The following is an 18,791-nucleotide window of genomic DNA, read 5'->3' as shown; positions in this document are numbered from 1 at the left end:
ACATGCTGTGAGATTCAAGGATCTGCCTTCTGCTCACAGGGAGGGCTTGGCCCTAGGAGCAAACGGGAAGTAGATTCCTGAGAGCGACAGGCACAGTCCTGTCTAAAGGAGTCCACGTTATAAGGCTTCCAATGTGGGACATCATTTTGGGGGTGTTTATGAAGGGCCCTTGGTGGGACTTTGCCAGGTAGCAGGCCTGCAGTTGTCCCTGTTGTCAGAGAAGGCTCAGAGTACACACACGTACACACACACACACAGAGAGAGAGAGAGAGAGAGAGAGAGAGAGAGAGAGAGAGAGAGAGAGAGAGAGAGAGAGAGAGAGAGAGAGAGAGAGAGGTGCTGGCAAGGCTCCATGTTTTGCTTTGCTCCCTAAGGAGCTCCAAGGTCCAGCACCCCAGCTGCCACCTGCTGAGCAAAGAGAGGGGCCGAAGTGAGGGGGACCTTATGCTCTGCTTACCTGGGAACAGCCTGACCTAGAGCCTGGCTTGCAGCCAGAGCAGAAGCCCTGGATATAACCAGCTGACTGTAGGAGCTGAGGGAGGAAGTGCTCTGGGAGATGGCTCAGTGGGTAAAGTCACTTGCCACCAGTCCTGACCCCAAAGCCCACATGGTGCAAGAACAACTAATGCTGGCGGCAGTTAGTGTGTCAGGAGACGCCTGTGGCCACCATCTTACCTGGGGTCCCCAAGAGCTTGCAGATTCCATCACTGAGCTGGAGTCCGTTGGGAAGTTTTGAATACTCAGTGAGACCTGCTGGTGCCCTGTGATTCAGTGATGCTACCCACTGTGGGCTAAGGACATCTGTCACTTGAGTACTCAGGCTGCACATCATTTTGTGTAACCCTTGCACAACCTGCTTTGCAGGGCTACAGCAGGGTCTGAGACTTGCCCCCATGGTCTCTGGTCATTGGGCTGTGGAAGGTCAGCTGTAGGTTCTCACAAAGCAGCTAGGGGAAAGTGATGTCCTGGTGCTCAGAGCTGGGCAGGAAGACGCCTGCCAGTGTAGTGTAGACGTCACCTCTGACACCACCCTGCTGCTCTGCAGGCTAAGCTTCAGTGACAGCGAGAGTGACAACAGTGCTGACTCCTGCCTGCCTGGCCGCGAGCCCCTTCCTCCCCAGAAGCCACTCCCTCCCAGCAACAAGGTGAGTGGGGGCCAGCTGTGGCTCTCCTGGGAGGGTTGAGAAAGGCGTGCTGCAGCTCACAGGTCCGGGGGGTCCCCACAGGTGTCAGGGCGGAGGAGCCCCGAGCCCTGCAGCAAGCCCGAAAAGATCCTGAAGAAGGCTACGTATGACAAGGTGAGGCTGTCTGGGCCTGAGAGTGTGGGCAGGCGGTGCCTCGAGCTGGGCTTCTCTAGGGCGCCCCAGCCCACTGCCATGCTTCTCCCCAGGCTTACACGGACGAGCTGGTGGAGCTACACCGGAGGCTGATGGCTCTGCGGGAGCGCAATGTGCTGCAGCAGGTACTGAGCCCCTCCTCCCAGGCCTGGGCGTTGGTCCCCAGCCCCACTCCCTGACTCCATCCGACCCACCTTACAGATCGTCAATCTGATCGAGGAGACCGGCCACTTCAATGTCACCAACACCACCTTCGACTTTGACCTTTTTTCCTTGGATGAAAGCACTGTTCGCAAGCTGCAGAGCTGCCTGGAGGCCGTGGCCACATGACCCCGGCTGCCACTGTGGAGCCACGGTGGGCATGGTGGGCACGGGAGGGGCTGGGCATGGGGCTGGCCCGCCATGGATTCCACTCCCAGTACCACCCCCAACTAACCATGGTGCCCCAGTGCCCCTCAGTGGTTGGTGATGAAGGGGTGCTGCAGGCCACACTTCCACAGGACACATGTGGCCTACAGCCCCTCACTTAGTCTCTGCCAGTTGTCCAATGTGGGCGGGACCGAATGGCAGGTCACTCACTGCCTGGGCCTCTCTGGGTGGCCAGGATGACCACAGTCTTCCACACAGTTCACAGGCCTCCCTCAGCTGGCCTGCCTCCTAGACTCGAGGGTCTGTTAGCCTGGCCAGAGCCAGCTATACACACCTGCTTCTGCCATGTAGCCTTGTATATTGTGTGTGCTCTAGGTGCATCCAGCAGCCAGGGAGGCTCATACCACCCCTCTGCTGGAGGCACGGAGGATCTCCCTCTAGATCCCAGGATGCCACTGCCTCTCTAGGCCCCAGGCCAGTGAACACTACAAAAAAAAAGGCACCAATCTTGGGACCCCAAGGGCCATCACTGCAGCTATGTGCCAGCCAAGCACCACAGTTCCAAGGCTAGCTGGACTGGCGCTCTCCTAGGCCACCATTCCCCATGGGCTCCTCTGCTCTCTCACTGATCAAGTCTTTGAACTTTGAAAACATGAGCTTTTGCCAAATATGATAGGATGGTGTGTGTGAGGCGGGCCCAACCCCAGACTGCCTCTGTTCCTGGCCACTTGGCTCTGCCTCTACAGTGCGCCTGGAGAGGCTTTGGACCTGTGCCCTGCAAACTGCCAGGGGTCGAGCCAGCCCCCTTCCCATGTCTGAGCCTGGAGTACCACCCCTTCCCCAACTCCAGTTGTCTGTGTTTGTGCCCCAACCCAGGTGTTTGAAAGAGGCCTGAGCCTAAGCTGGCTTGCAGTGGCCTCGTTGGTGTTGCTTCCTCCCCAGTGTGGCTTCACCCCGGAGGCCTGGCCTCCCAGCTCCCTCTCTCTGTCTCTGTCCCACTCCCAAACCATCTGTCAGGAAGATCCTGAACACTCCCGGGGGACCCAGCCTCTAAGGCTTCCTTTACCCCCAGGGAAAGGAGAAGTCCTCTGCCTGTAGCCCCTGTTCCCACTCCCTTTAGCTGGGAGGAAGCAGGGCTCGCGCCCCACACCTCTTTCCACACAGGCCAACAATACTCTCCATCAGGTGTTCTGCAGCCTCTAAGCCTTTCACAGAAGGCCCTGGCATTGTGGCAGCTGTTGGCCTCCACATGGAGTGCGCCAGGGTCCCAAACAGCCTCAGCCCAGGGCACTGCTCTTCCTCTCGCGGCCACCAGCGGCCCAGCCCTTCTGCTGCCCTGGGCCTGTGTCTAGTCCTTCCAGATGCTTCCAGGACCCTCCTGAAAGCACCCGCCCATCTCTTCAGTTACCTCCTCTGGCCGGAAGGTCACCACTGTCCTCCAGAGCCACTCTGGGGCCCATCCTGGCTGTCTGGAAGCCTAACGCAGCAGCCTGCAGCCAGAGTCCTGAGGTTTCTAGGGACTTGTCCATAGGAAGGGGTGGCACTGTGTGTGTTCCCCCCAGGGAGTCCCTGTGCTGCAGCCTCCTGAACCAGTTCATGACACTGAGTGCAAAAGGTATTGGATACCTATCCCTCCCCAGGGCTTCACAAGACGTGTCTCCATGAATAGACACGTCACTGGCCCAGATGAGCCCTGGACAGAGGGACCAGGAGAGCTGTATTTGTAACGAGCTGCAGGGCCATTTGTCCCGCATTTTAAACTTTTTTTGTTAAGTTGTGAAATGATGGAGGAGTTTTATAGAAAATAAAGTGAGATGGGAGCAGTGGGTGACCTGCCTTCAATTCAGCGAGGAGTGGAAACGGGCCACACGGGAACCTGTCTAGAGGGTGTCCACATCTGTGCTGTCCCCTTCAAGCAGGTAGTGAGGGCTGCTTACACCACAGTGGGGCCCTGGGATGATGGCTAGGCCAGCAGGAGGGTGGGAACAGGAAAGGGGCACCCCTGCAGGGACTCTGGAGCCCATGTTCCAGATCGGTGCTCTGCCTAGAGAACTACGGGTGCATGAGTGGCACGCAGAAGCCCACATCCTTGGCTCCTATGCCCACAGGGAAGCCCCCTCTTGAGTTCTGCTAGCAAGTGGGAACTGGGGGTTCACCCAGGCACTATTCAACAGCACTGAGGCTGGTCATCTCATGGTTTGTCGGTAGCCGGTGTCCCACTCCTGTCACTGCTAGAGAAGGGTCTGCGGGTCTCAGTGCTGTTGCATCTGAACATCAGTAGTAAACAAGCAGCCTCTGCACAGGTGGCAACCCAGGGTTAATGCTCAGCAATCAAATAGACTCTTCTGGGGTCCCTTGAGCTGGACGCTGCCATCCCAGACCCTTCACTAATCAGGATTCTGCCTGCTCACTTGCTCACTCACTGATGCTCGCCCATCACCCTCTGTGGCAACAGCCAGTAAAGAGATCCATGGGTGACTCAAAAATATGAAGACTGGGAGACGGTTTGTTAAGATACTGCCCTGCAAGCTTAGGACCTGGGCTTCCCTCTCAGAATCCGAATCCGCATGGAGCCAGGTGGAACAGTGTGTGTGTGTGTGTGAGAGAGAGAGAGAGAGTGAGAGAGTGAGTGAGTGATGTTGGGAGGTGAGAGGAGGGTGTTGGATCCCTGGAGCTAGAGATGCAGCTCACTAGGTTCTAAGGACCACACTGGGGTCCTGGGAGAGAAGCAAGTACTCATCACTACTGAGCCCCTCTTTTCACTCCCCCTGCAAACTCCAAGGCAAGGGTTTCTGGGGCTGACTGAACCAGGGGAGTCTGACCAGTTTCATGTTCAGTGAAAGACCCTATTGGGAGGGAGGGAAGAAAGAAAAAAAGGGGGAGTTAATCTGAGGAGGGTTTGACCTCTTCTCCACAGGCATACATATACACACAGTTTTTATTAGAAACATGTATGCACACAAATTTGTACTAAGCAAAACTTATTGGCAGTTTAGATCACTGAAGAATATGGTCTTTCTGTGACTGTAGCAAATTACTTGAGACTGAGTAACTTATAAAGAAAAGAAAAAAGCTTGAGTATCTTATAGTACAGAAAGCTGGTTCCAGTCAGGCCACTGCACCAGCTTGGCGTCTGGTGAAGCCTTTATGTTCTACAAGTGGCCAAAGAGCAGGTGTGTGCATGAAGAGACAGGACTGACCTCCTATAACATGTCCCCATGAGGAGAGCAGGAAGCAGCTCCTGAGAGACATGCTCCCAGAATCCCCAAACCTCCCAGTAGCCACACTGAAAGTGATGCAACCGATGGACCATGCTAAGACCACAGCCTATCCTCACACTCATTTCCTCAGCCAAGTCATTTCCTGCTAACCAATGGGCCATCCTTCATTACAGTGTATAGGCTAGGCTAGCCTTGAACTGATCCACCTCCAGAGTGCTGGGCCAAGTTCACCCCCGCTCTGCTCTAAGCGGTGCTGGGATGGGACCATATTCAGCCTTTCTTATCCTGAGGATGGAAGTGGTTTCCAAGCTGCTCATGGGTCAGAGAAGGAGCCAACCCGATGTCTGTGCACTTGTTGGTCATAACTTCCTGGGTCACTGAATGAGAATTCACCCTGGTAGGTACCCACAACAGACCAGGGATGCCAGCTAGCTTAGTCAAGGAGATTGTCAGAAGGTGGGGAACTTGAGCTCCCCCTGATCTGAGCGTTCACTCCAAGACTGTCCCTGGAGGTCCCTGTATGACTCCTGGCCTGCAGCTTCCTCCCCGCCCCCCAGCAGCTGTGACTGCATGTCTGATCTGTGGGCAGGACTTTGGGAAACTTCAGAACCTTCCAAGTGTCATTTCCCACATTTTAAGGAGCCTTACAGGAGGGCTGCAGGGTGCACTCTATTTCCCCTGGTATAAATTCTGTGTGCCATCTGCCCAGCTGACAGGGTGTCACCGGACCAAGTTACTGTAGTCCTTTCCAGCCCCATCAGAACTTACACAGCTCTGTGTTCCCATGTTTACCCCAGCACATGCTGTCTGGGATGCATGAGAGTTCAGGATCATTGCTTCAGTTGGGGGTGTTGAGAGCTGGGGTGAGGGTGGGGGGCTCCAGCTGGTCCTGATTAAGAAAACAGTATGAGACCCCCTGAGTCCCCCCACTAAACCCCAGGCAGAGGTACTGCCTGCTGTCAGGTCCCTTATGTGCCTCAAGGTTTTCAGCCGGGAGCATTCACTCTCTCTGGAACACTCTAGGTCTCAGCAATCCCTCAGCTCCACATCAGCACAGTGTGTAAATGGGCCAGAGAGAGGCTCAGTGATTCAGAGCACTTGCTCTTGTAGAGGGCTGGAGATCAGTTCCAGGACATCCAGCCCTCTTCTGTAGTCTGGGAACACACAGAGACAGAGACACCCCCAGTGGGAAGGCTGGGTTGTGGCTGAGGACTTAAACTAAGGCCCTGGGCTCCAGACCAACTCTAACAAAAGGAGCTTTCAGTATAAGAACCAAGTCGAGGGTAGGAGCTTTCAGATGGTGAGTGTGACTGAAGTGTCAGCATGGAGTCTGAGTCAGGAGTTTCTATAAGTTTGTGTCTTAACCCTGGCATCTGGTTCTGCAGGTTCCTGCAGAGTGCTGTGCTGTGTTCTGGGTCACCACCCACTTCTCACCTGTCACAACAGCCACCTGTCCCCAGATGTCGGTAGTAGTCATCTAGTAGTGTCTGTCCCTTGACAAAATTACCTCTGGGTGAGATCTACCGCTTTAGTGAACACATTTAATTTCTTTACAATTCAAATACCAACTCTAGAGGGCGGGATATGCCTTTCCACCCAGTACCCTCTCAGGGAGTCCTCCCTCCATTGTAGAAATTGTCCCCTGATAAGCAGGATGAAGGAGATGAAGTGTCAGCACTTGAGCGAAGATTGGGGTGCACGGGATTCCTAGGAGGTCGGGTTCTCATAGAGTTTCTGGATTTCCTCCTGGTATATCTTGAGCACAGTAGACCTGTTCATCTTGCCCATGGGCCCTGTGAGGAAGCAAGGCTGTGGTGGGCCTCTCTGCAGCCCTCCCCCAGGAGTCTCCACTAAGAAGCCTGAGCCAGGATGTCAAGAGAATCAAGTGCTTGTTAAGGGTGCATGGTAGCAGGGGTAGGAGAAAGGACTGGGAAATAGAAGCCAAGAATTCTCGTCAGAAGTCCTGGGAGCAGTGGTTAAAATACAGGAGTAAAGTTGCCTGGGGTCCAAACAGCCTCAGGCCAGTCAAGTCCAGAATCCTCCAACATTCAGATACTGCCTCTGCACCCCCAAGTCATCAATTTACCTGAGGTTGGCCCATCTTCCAAGTGGGAGGAAAGATACGGATTGGACTCAGCACAGTTTTATAAGAGCAAGGCTTGGATGTAGGAGGTGTATGTGTCCTTGTGTGTGTATATGTGTGTACATGTGCTTGCAGGGCCCCCTGGGAGGCCAGAAGAGGGCTCCAGAGTCAGCACACAGACAGTTGCAAGCTGCCCAGTGTGTGGGGGTGCTGGGAACTGAACTTGAGTCTTCTTCAAGAGCAGCAAGTGCTTTTAACCTCTGAGGCATCTGTCTGGTTCCAGGGCTGCCCCTCCCTCCCTCCCTTCCTCCCTCCCTCCCTCCCTCCCTCCCTCCCTCCCACCCCCTGCTCGTGTGTGCACACCAAGCCAGAAGAGAGGAGTCAGATGTTTCCTGCTCCATCTCTTTCTACTGTCAGTATTCTTTCAGCACAGGGACTCTCACTCAACCTTAAAGTAAGCTGGTTGGCAGCAAGCCCTAGGGACCCAGTGTCTCTGTCCCCAGCACTGGTATGAGGCCTGAAGCGCCATATCCAGCCTTTTAGGTGAGCTCTTGTGGTCCTTATACACAGCCCTCACAGCCACTGAACATCTCCTGAACTGTGTGTATATGTGTGTGTTGGGTTTTGGTTGGTTGGTTGTTGGTTGTTTTTTCTGAAGCAGAGTTTCACCATGTAGACCATGCTATCCTGGAATTTGCTATGTAGACCAGACTTGCCTCAAACTCACAGAGATCCACTTGCTTCTGCTTCTCACATGCTGGGATTAAAGGTGCATCACTCCTTCCAACCCATTTTTTTTAAAACAGTATCTTTCATTTTCCTGGTACTGGTCAAGTAGACTAGGCTGACAATCCAGTTATCACAAGGAATTCTCAACCTCCCCAGCATTGGGATTACAAGTGCACTGGGAGCCAGGTGGCTCAACGCCTTTAATCCCAGCACTCAGGAGACAGAGGCTGGTGTATCTCTGAGTTCAAAGCCAGCCTGGTCTACAGAGTGAGTTCCAGGATAGCCAGGGCTACACAGAGAAGCCCTGTCTTGAAAAAAAAAAAGAAACAATGACAACAACAACAACAAAAAGTGTATTGCACCTGGAGAGATGGCTCAGGAGTTAGAGCACCGACTGCTTCCACAGAGAGCCTAGGGTCGATTACCAGCGTGTGGCAGCTCGACGACCTGTGATCCAGGCCCAGGGGACTGGACAAACATGCTCAACTTTCATACATGCAGACAGTCATAAGCACAAATATAAAAATAAACCTTTAAAAACAGCCACCTGCATGCCTCTAGTTTTTTTGTTTTGGGTTTTTTTTTTTGGGGGGGGGGCGATTGTTTGCTTTTAACACGGTTCTGGGAATCAAACTGAGGTCTTCAGCTGTGCAGCCAGCATCCTCACAAGCTTAAGGCATCCCCCAGCCTCAGGTTTGCTTATGAACCAGGGTCTTCTCTGTACCCTAGACAGTCTTTGAACTCATGATCCTCCTGCCTGAGACTTCAGGGTGCTTGGCTGACAGGTATGTACCTGTTTTGTTGGAAAATTAGCTAAAGCTACATGAGCCCAGACCCTTCCCATACTCAGTGGGAGCCTGGGGCTGGGGGCCTGAGGAGCCATGATCCACCCACACCCGGCACTCACCAAGTTCCCCGCCGTCCACAGAGAAATCGTTCTCTAGAATGACCCACTTAGTGATCTTGGCGCCCACTGAGGGCGCCTCCGAATTCACATCCTGGATGCCCTGGTTGATGAACTCTGTGACCAAAGGGTCACGGTCATATAGGACATCTGACAACCAGGTGGCCTGGCTTCGAAGCTTCCGACAGCAAGCCACAGCCTCACTGGTCAGGTTACCCCGAGCCTCTCCAGTCTCTGGATTTATCTGACACTGTGGAGAGGGACAGAGTTGATGTTTAGTGAGCACCCCCTTCAAGGGTCATAGTCAGCCTGCAGCTCAGTGGTGGTGTACTCCCTGTAAAGCACACAGCTTGGACTTCATTCTCTTCCACACATGGGTCCTGGGGATCATGGCAGGTTGTCAGGCTCGGCAGTGAGCCCCACCCACTGAGCCAGCTCTCAAGCCTGCTCTCGGCTCCCCAAAGCCCATCTTCTCCTTAGCCAGATTGTGGTAGATATCCTCAACTTGGTACCTTGATGCCAGTGGCCTTGTGTCCACACTGGGAGGGACACTGTCTACAGAGAAAATTCTAGCTCCTCCTATGCTGTCAGGTCCTCTGCACCCCTCCACAGAACCAACAAGTTGCGCTGAGATGCAACCCCACATAAAAACTGCCTCAGGGCACACCTTCCATGTCAGTGGACCAGTATCTAAAGTCACCATAAAAACACCCCCTTGGGGATGCCGTTTTGTAACTGAGATGAAAATGCCTACAAGCAGGGCTGGTGAAGTTGGTTCAGTGGGTGAAGGCCTCTTTAAAAGTCTGAGGAAATGAGTTTCATCCCTAGAACCAAGTACCGGTGGGAGGAGAGAGTCCGCTTCACAAAACTGTCCTCCGCAAAACACAGATGATAATAATAAATTTAAGCAAGGCATGGTGATGCACACCTTTAATTCCAGCACTTCTGAGGCAGAGGCAGGCGGATTTCTGTGAGTTTGAGACCAGCCTGGTCTACAGAGTGAGTTCCAGGACAGCCAAGGGTTCATAGAGAGACCCTGTCTCACAAGAACAAAAAAGACTTCCTTAAATTGCATTAAAACTTTATATGTGTTGGCCGGGCGGTGGTGGCGCACGCCTGTAATCCCAGCACTTGGGAGGCAGAGGCAGGCAGATTTCTGAGTTCAAGGCCAGCCTGGTCTACAGAGTGAGTTCCAGGACAGCCAAGGTTACACAGAGAAACCCTGTCTCAACCCCCCCCCCAAAAAAAGGAAAAAAAAACCTTTGTGTGTGTAAGGGTCTGTGTACACGTTCGTGCGTGCATAATGCGTGGAAGTCAGAGGTCAGCTCAGGTGTTGTTCCTGTCACTGTCACTCTTTAATTCAAGGCGGGTTCTACTGTGACACCGCGTTCCGCAGTCTCCTCCCCAGCACTAGGGATTATAAAGTGTGTTCCGTCATGCCCAGCTGTACACATAGAACTCAGACTTACACCCTCATGGTTGTGATAGCAAGTACCTTCCTTATCCATAGGGCGTCTCTCCTGGCCCTTAAATTGCTTCTGATTAGGTATTTAGTCACAGTGACAAAAAAGAAAAAAGAAAAAAAAGAAAAGAAAATAAAAAGAAAAAATTAAAGAAAGAAAAAGAAAAAAGAAAAACGGGGAAAAAAGCCACTAAAACGATGACTAAGTGAATCCCATCCATCCCAGAGGGTTCCTCCGTGGGTACCTTCAGTGTGAGGAGAGCGCACAGGTACGGGGCGTCCTGGCCCACCAGCATGGCATAGCGCACGATGGGGATCCGCGTCCTCACCCGCTGCTCGATGGGGAACGGGTTGACCATTTCCCCTGAGCTCAGCCTGATCAAATCTGTAGCAACAGAGAGAGCATTGGTCTCTGAAAAGCCACATCAAGCAACTTATAGGGACCAGGGTGGGGCACAGCCCCAAATATCCCCTTCCCTAGGGAGTGGAGCCAGCCATGGGCAGTGCATTCCTCACCGTTAGTGTTCCCCAGGACATAGAGGAACTTGTCGAAGTCCAAGAAGCCCAGGTCATTCGTGTGTAGCCAGCCATGGGCGTCCACCTTCTTTTCCGTGCTCTGCTTGTCTCTGAGGTACCCCATGAATATGTGGCGGCCCCAGACACACAAGTTCCCGATTCCATTCTGGTTCTCCTTTTCCACCTTTGTGTGGGTTTTGGGAAGCGCCTTCCCAGAGCTGTGGGCACGGGAGGGCACCATAACAGGGCTGACATGTTCCCCAACAGGGTAGCTCCTGGCCTTCTGCCTCTCTCCCCACCCCTTCACTGTCTCTCAGTCAGAACAAAGCGGCACAGAAAAACATGAAATAATTCAGGTTAAGGCCCCAAAGTGCAGTCAGGAGAGACCGACACATTCACACTGCCTACTCCAAAGCTGGGTGTGATCGCTCATGTCTGTCATTGCAGTGTCTGGGAAACTGAGGCAAGGGGATTGCTGCATGTTTGAGGCAAACTGTAGCTACATAGGAAGATCTGTCTTCAAAACAAAATGTTACAAAGCCAAGCAGGGACTCATGCCTTTTATCCCAGGGTTCAGGAGGCAGAGGCAGGCAAATCTCTGAAAGTTTGAAGTCAGCCTGGTCTACAGAGGGTGTTCCAGGACAGCCAGGCTACAAACCAGTCTTAGAAAAAAAGCCTCCCCTCCACTCCCCACACGGGCACAGGCAAATGATGCTGGCCTTCAAAACTGCTGTGCCCCATTCATAGAAATAGTGTCCACAGGAGCCCTATCTGCCAGTCTGTTGCCAGGCTCACTCTCTGAAGGAGGCTACTCACCATGTATAGATACCCAAAGCTCGCTTGGTACTCATAGAGGCCTGGGTCCTACCTCCATCACCACCCCAGCCCCGCACCACAGAGAGAAACGGTCCAAATGAGGGAAGCCGTGCCCATGAGGCTCAGTGGCCGCCTTGCTTTTGGGTGGCCTGAATCCAGGGGATCCCTGGATTGGCTGCTGTCCCGAGGGAAGACAGAAGCCCGTCCAGACCCACCTCAGTAGCCGGTAAGCCTGTAGGCAGGACGTAGAATGCAGTCCCGTGCACTCGGACAAGCCATACACCTCCAGGATGGGAATGTCCACGCTGAGGAAGAAGTCCAGCGTACCACTCGGCAGCCCCATGCCCACGTTTAGAAACTGCTCGCAATGGTTGAGACCCAGAAACTTCCTGGCGGGTTCGAAGGTCAATCTCTTGGCTAGGCCGTAACACAGCGGCTGGTGGGTTTCCCTTTAGAAGCAGAGCATGGAAGAAGCAGAACGTGTAGCCGCTACCCCGGGTCCCATCTGCCCCGCCCCCTGGGCTCAGCACCCTGCGCCCAGGTCCAGCCCCTGCCGCACCCCATCATCCGCCTTTTGTTGGTGCTGAGACCCATGCGCATGGCCCAGCGGTCAATCTTCCTGCGGAAGGCGGTGGAGTCCAGGTGTTTGGTCTTCAGACTGTCCAGCATGCGGTCCCACACCCACGGGATGCCGCAGAACGTGGTGGGCTGGACCTCGCGGAGCAGCTCCATCAGGAAGCCCTGAATGGGACGGGATGGGGCGCTGGGGGACCCCCATGCACACCAGGGACACGAGGCGGGAAGCTTCAGGCCGGGGAACCAGGATGGGACCGAGGACAGCTCAGGTGACAGGCAGAGACATGCCAGCAGAGGTGCCTTCCCCTGAGTGGGGCAGAGGCGGAAAGCCAGACAGAGGCCGGGAGAAGGGAGCCTGCAGCGCCCTTGCTCTTACCGTCCTCACTTGGACCCTGTCCTCTCTCCCCACAGCGGGGGTTCAGGTGATCATTCCCACCTCATACCCCCCACCCCTGTCTTTGTTGCCCACATTGGGCCACTGTCTCTCTTACCCCCAGCACTCACCGTGCCAGGGATTCGTGGTAGCCCACTCCACTTCCCTGACTCTAGCGAGGGGAAGTAGACTGTCCCAGCCACGGAGATTGCCACCCAAACGTCCAAGATCTGTATTCCAGCGAAGCAGAGTGGCAGGTAGCTCACAAGGACCTCCTGACCGTGAGGTGGACACTTGTACCCAAGGCTTTGAACCGTGGCTGCTGTGGTCCACGTGATCTGAAAGGCACCTTGCTAAGTAAGGTCTAAGTTCTTTGTTCCAAAAGAAGCCAGGCTGGGCCAGGCCCTCGGAGAGGCCACGACTCACATTGTCATGGCTGAGCATTATGGCCTTCGGGGTCCCTGTGGTAGCCTGGTTGTATACCAAAGCACAGCACTGATTGGGCTTCTGCGCGTCGATGATTTGGTCCAGTTTTTCATCCGAGATGCCATCCGCGAGGTCTAGGAACCCTTTCCACTGCAGAAAGGCTGGTCAGTGGGCACTGGAGAACAGAAGCTCTCAAGGACACCCTCCCAGACCACCCACCTCAGCTTCAATGTACACTGGAAGGTTTCTCAGCCATGGGAAGGAAAGGCATTTGATGCATGCTCCAAAATGGAGAAACTCGGAGAACATGATGCCAGGTACCCAACGACACACTAAAGAACCCCACTTCCGGCTTCTGAACTCTCACCCTGACCTCAGTCTCCAGGCCTGCGGCTGGCTGTCCCGCCCTTTCTCTCCCTGTTAGGACGTACCGAGTATAGATTTGGCTGCACTTCCTGGATATCTTCTCGGTACTGTATGATGGCCTTGAGGTGCTTCAAGTAGCCCTGGATCTGCAGGACACCACAGGGTCAGCATGGGCAAAGGTAAGGCCCCCCGCACCAGGGGCTGCTCCACACACAGAAGGAAGGACTCCCGGGGGTCTTGTTTTCATGACTGGGGAGATGGGGTCTCCCGTAGCCCAGGATGGACTCAAACTCATTTTGTAGTTGAAGATACCCTTGAATTCCTGGGAAGTCTTACTGCCATGTACTGTTTTGTGGTGCCAGGGCTGGAACCCAGGGCTCCGTCCATGCTGGATGAGTGCTCTGCCCACTGAGCTCAGCCCCAGTATATATGTGTGTGTGTGTGTGTGTGTGTAAATGTATGTGCCTGCATGTCTGTATACGCTCTGAGGAGGCTAGAAGACAGCACCAGATTCCCTGGAACTGGAATGACCATGAGCCACCGTGGGAGTGCTGGGAACCCAACCTGGGTCCTCTGCAGCCCCTGCCCCGCGCTCTCACTGTGGGAAAATATATGATTATTCCATCGTAAACCACATGATTTCCAACTCCATGGTGTGGAGCCTCACACGTGCTCAGCTGGTGTCCTTCACTGCTAAGATGCACATCTGCATGGCTTACCATCTTACCATTCATTTATATTTTGATTTCATTTCTGACGTGTGTGTGTGTGTGAGTACACACATGCGTGCACACACAGGTACTCACAAAAGCATAGCATTGGTGTCTTCCTCTATTGCTCTACACCCATACCATCTTTTAAATTTAGTACTAATCCTGTGTGTGTGATGCAGGCATGGGTATCCCAGACCCCAACAGACTGAGAGCCTCCTAGATCCACGGAGCCCAGAGCCTCTCACCTGGTTAACCTTCTGCAGCTGTCTGTCATTATCCACCACGAAGATGTCCATTTCTGAGGTCTCAGCGATGACTTGGCAGGCCTTGGGAGAGTTGCTGCTCAGGATGCCCACAGAGATGCCCCTGGAAGATAATTCAGGAGCTGAAGACCTACCAATAAGGGCTTTGGGGAACCATGGGGTTCTTGGTAGTCTTCACACCCTGCTGGAAGATGGGACTCAGGGGAAACTCCTTCTAAGCTCCCCATAATGTTCTACATGAGTGTAGGGAGGGCTCGGTGCTAGGGCATGGGTGTAGGAAGGGGCATTAAATGTTGGGCTCCACAGGACATATATGAGTTTGATGAGGAGAGAGAATGTCTGGGAAGAGAGAAATGAGCATGAGAAGGACTGGGTAATCAACAAACTCCTTCAAAAGCTGAACCGGAGTCATGTGAGCTCCCTCAACTCAAAGAACCTACCTAGCTCCCAAGGAGGCAAGACCCAAGACACTCAGAGGACAAGCCAGGTGTCTCCCTTACCCTGCCATGATAGCTCCAATGCTGGCAATCACCCACTCTGAGGAGTTCATACCCATGATCCCCACACCATGGAAGCGTTCCAGGCCCACCTGAGGGAGGAGAAACCCTTGTGAGACCCAGGAGACTCAGAAGTTCTCTCCCTGACCTCATAGGAATCTCCAGCTGAGAAGCTCAGTCCCTCTGGATTGTTTGTCCTCCAGACAAAGGTGCCAACTAGTGGGACTGCTGAGAGGGCACTGCCACCAGTGCCACCACACGCTTGTTTTCTATCCCTCTGTGTGCCTGTCATCCAGTATATGCTGTTCATCACCAGCCACCCGCCCGTCCACCCTCACACTCATCCATGCCCTCACCTGCTCACCCACCCACCCACTCATCCATCTATCCACTCACCCACCCACCCACCCACCATCCACCTTTGCACCCACCCACGCCCCTCCACCACATGCATTCTCCCATCCCCTCACAGTTCATCTTCAATGTCACCCCAACACATCAGGCTTGCACTCTTTGCACAGAATGTGTCCCTTGGTGGATGAATACACCAAGCCGTGGCCCTTGCGTGGTCTTTGCCCGTGGCTTGGTGCACTCATCCCTAGATTTCCTGATAGCTTCTTCATCCACTTAAGCTCAGATTTTGCTGTCTGTGAACCCCTCCCTCCTTGGCCACCATACTTTAAAAGTTCACCTCCTTCCTCTGGCTCTTTCTGCCACGCTCCCCGCCCCCCAATCTTCAGCATGTCCTGGGTCACTGATCCTGACCTTATTTATTAGTGTGACTGGCAAGTCACTTCATGTTTCTTTTATCCCCTTCCCCAGTCTGAAGGATGGGGCATTTAAAGATTCATTTATTCAACAAACACCAGAGGGTGGAACAGAAGCTTTTATGGAACCAACCAACTAACAAACATGCCATCGTGACACCAGGTAGCCAGAAAGGCCACTAATCTTAAAACAAAACAAAACAAAAACTAACAATAAAAAGAATGGATGCAGAAATGGCTCAGTGGTTACCAGCACTAACTGTTCTTCCAGAGGTCCTGAATTCAAATCCCAGCAACCACATGGTGGCTCACAACCATCTGCAATGAGATCTGATGCCCTCTTCTGGTGTGTCTGAAGACAGCTACAGTGTACTCACATATATAAAATAAATAAAATCTTTTAAAAAAAAACCAAACTAAGACAGGCTGGGAGATGGTAAAGCACTTGCCATGCCACAGTTGGAACCTGAGTTCCAGCTCCCAGGCAAGTGTGGCGAGATCGTGTGCTCCCGGTGCGGGGGAGGCACCAGGATGATGCCTTAAACACATGCAATTGGATGCACAGCCAATTGGAGAGCTCTGGGCCAGCAGGGCGACCACACACACATGCACGCATCCCCATACACACAGGACACACCACCCACAGACCAGCACTCATGTGTGTCCTCAAGGTGACCTGCGGGCTGGATCCTACCGTCATCAGCAGACGTGTGTTTTATATTAAATATATTATAAAAGAGGGCTGGAGAGATAGCTCGACAGCCAAGAACAGGTATTCCCTTGCAAGAAGACCAAGCTTTGGTTCTCAGCACTGCATCTGGCAGCTCACCCATCTGTAAGTCCAGGTCCAGGGCACCCAGTGATCGCTTCTGGGCTCCACGCACACACACGCACACACACACACACACTTAAAAGTAAACAGCAGATTTTAATTTTTTGAGATAGGGTCTCACTCTGTAGACCAGGCTGACCTCGAAATCACAGAGCCTCCCTCTGCCTCCTGAGTGCTGGGATTAAAGGCGTGCACCGTCACATCTGACACATTTTTAAAAATTAGTAAAAGATAAAGATCTTATAAAGTTAATATATGCCGGGTGGTGGTGGCGCATGCCTTTAATCCCAGCACTTGGGAGGCAGAGGCAGGTGAATTTCTGAGTTCAAAGCCAGCCTGGTCTAAAGAGTGAGTTCCAGGACAGCCAGGGCTACACAGAGAAACCCTGTCTCAAACCCCCCAAAAAATTAATATATAAACACATTAGATATAATTTTCAATATTCTTTTTTAAAGATTTGTTTATTCATTTTATTATATGAGTATACTGTAGCTGTCTTCAGACACCCCAGAAGAGGGCATCAGATCCCATTAGAGCTGGTTGTGAGCCACCATGCGGTTGCTGGGAACTGAACTCAGGACCTTTGGAAGAGCAGTCAGTGCTCTTAACCGCTGAGCCATCTCTCCAGCCCAATTTTCAATATTCTGTGCACACATACTTATGATCCATACAACCTACATTATACATGTAATGTATTTGGCACTGTTTTCTATTTTCATTTGTATGTAGATATTAAGTATATGTATACTTTTGATTTTTTAATTTACTTTGTGTAAGCAGATGTTTTGCTTATATGTGTGCCTGTGCACCATATGCATGTCTGGTACATGACAGAGGTGGAGAAGGGGCATCAATTCCCTGGAGCTGGAGTTACAGATGATGTTACAGATGGATGCTGGGAACTGAACCCGGGTCCTCCGTAAGAGCAACCGGCACTCTGACCACTGTGCCGCATCTTCAGCCCCTATTTGTATATGTCGCATATAGGAAAGCATACATTATACATGCAACATATATGTGTGAAGGTTTTCATATTTATGAATATGCACACTCTAGATCTTAATATGTACATGAATATATACAACAGCGGGGATGCCTAATACAGCTCTGTATGGTTATGCACCTACAAGATTAAAGACAAAATACGCGTAACACAGAAACAAAACTGTCCTCCGTGTCTAATTACACACACATTAATGCACATTCCATATGCAAAATGACTCTTGTGCATGAGGAAACAAAGACACAGAGTGGCAAATAATTCACGTGACTAATGGTGGCATGACACTCCTGGTGTGAGTGAGCAATTTGAGGTGGAACACACAAACCGTTCTGTCCACAACACACAGCAGCACTAGCTGGGGCAAGCATGCACGGGAGAGGGGTACGACACCCGCGTACTGGCTTGCACGCTGGCCATACCTTGAGGAAGGCCTTGGCGGCGCGCCGGCAGGCCTCGTAGTACTCGATGTAGGTGAGCACCTGCCAGCTCTTCTTGGACTTGGAGCCGATCGCCAGGTAGTGCGAGTACTTTGTGGCCGCGCTCATGATCAAGTCGGGAACTGTGACGGGAGGCTCGTTCTCCAGTGGGTCCTTGCCCATGCGCAGCTGCACCTGGCCTTCCCGCTTAGATGTCCAGTAGCTGGTACCTGTGGCGGGGCCAGAAGTCACTCCATTTGTAGGGATGAGAGATGAGGTCCTTGGGAGCACAGGGAGCCACTCTCCCCAGAATAGGACAGAGGATCGGAAGTCACTCCCCCCCCCCCATGAAGATTGGAGGAAGAACAGGGAGTCATTGTCACTGTCCCAAGGTGGAGGGAGGTCAGAGGTCACTCTCTCCAAGAGAATGGGATGAAGGACAGGAATGATGTTCACTGCTCCCTGACCCACAGAAAGGAGGACATGGAGTCATGGTGACTGTTCCCAGGTGGACAAGGCCTCGATGGTTGGTTACATGATCACCCCATCAAGGGTCACATGACCACAGGTATCACTCTTACCCTGGCACTTAAGCCCTCTCACAGGACTCCAGCCCCCACTGGCCACCTACCCCAGGAAGTGTACCTGGACTGACTGGAGGACTCCTGGGACCCCCGCTGCCACCCCTGCCCTCTCCCCACACCAGGGGCTCCCACCTGGCGCCAATGCCTCATAGTTATCTCCTTGTGCCCTCTTGGATAGCTTGCTGTGAATTTTGTTCTTCAAGATGGTTTTTGTTTTCAGAAGAGGCCTGCTGGTCCCAAGGTTATCTTGTTCCTTAGGCTCCGTCATCCCCACAACACGGACCCAGCACAAGGGGGTTCACACACACAGTTATGGGGGCAGGTAAACACAGTGGGGTGTCTGCTTCCTCGAAGGGTAAAGTGGATGGTGGTGGAGTCGGCCAGGGAAAGACAGGAACCTCACGGACCAGGGGAGAAGGGGACGGCAGGAGTGGGTGCTGGCAAAAGAAAGCTGGGTGTTAGTGGGGACACTTCCTGTGTGTGGCACGCGTGTAGACGTGTGGAAGCTAGACAGAGGTAGTCAGCAACTATCTTCCTC

The 18,791-nt window shown here is 52.9% G+C and overlaps 2 protein-coding genes across 3 annotated transcripts in view; one reads left to right on the top strand and one right to left on the bottom strand.

Moving 5' to 3' along the window:
- The window catches only part of Mllt1 (MLLT1 super elongation complex subunit), a 42,276-nt gene extending 38,742 nt beyond the window's left edge, over positions 1-3,534 (top strand). For both annotated transcript variants that reach the window (XM_052192570.1, XM_052192569.1), the window contains 4 exons: positions 1,046-1,145; positions 1,227-1,298; positions 1,391-1,462; positions 1,539-3,534. In XM_052192570.1, coding sequence (XP_052048530.1) covers positions 1,046-1,145; positions 1,227-1,298; positions 1,391-1,462; positions 1,539-1,667 — 373 coding nt within the window. In that variant the 3' untranslated portion in view covers positions 1,668-3,534. The remainder of the gene's footprint in view (positions 1-1,045; positions 1,146-1,226; positions 1,299-1,390; positions 1,463-1,538) is intronic.
- Positions 3,535-6,554: 3,020 nt separating this feature from the next.
- LOC127692332 (long-chain-fatty-acid--CoA ligase ACSBG2-like) lies at positions 6,555-18,521 on the bottom strand. Its single transcript, XM_052192568.1, has 13 exons — positions 18,386-18,521; positions 17,673-17,899; positions 14,655-14,743; positions 14,137-14,257; positions 13,244-13,324; positions 12,813-12,962; positions 12,518-12,724; positions 11,997-12,178; positions 11,653-11,886; positions 10,622-10,839; positions 10,351-10,490; positions 8,647-8,893; positions 6,555-6,720 (listed from the first exon to the last, which is right to left on the bottom strand). Exons 1-13 carry the CDS (start codon positions 18,519-18,521, stop codon positions 6,635-6,637), a joined length of 2,118 nt encoding a protein of 705 aa, XP_052048528.1. The 3' UTR covers positions 6,555-6,634.
- Between the last annotated feature and the right edge of the window lie 270 nt (positions 18,522-18,791).

This window comes from Apodemus sylvaticus, chromosome 9, assembly GCF_947179515.1.
Source record: "Apodemus sylvaticus chromosome 9, mApoSyl1.1, whole genome shotgun sequence".
In the NCBI taxonomy this organism is placed as follows: domain Eukaryota; kingdom Metazoa; phylum Chordata; class Mammalia; order Rodentia; family Muridae; genus Apodemus; species Apodemus sylvaticus.
Note: the sequence above shows the minus strand (reverse complement) of the source record. Positions and strands in the feature narration are given on the sequence as shown.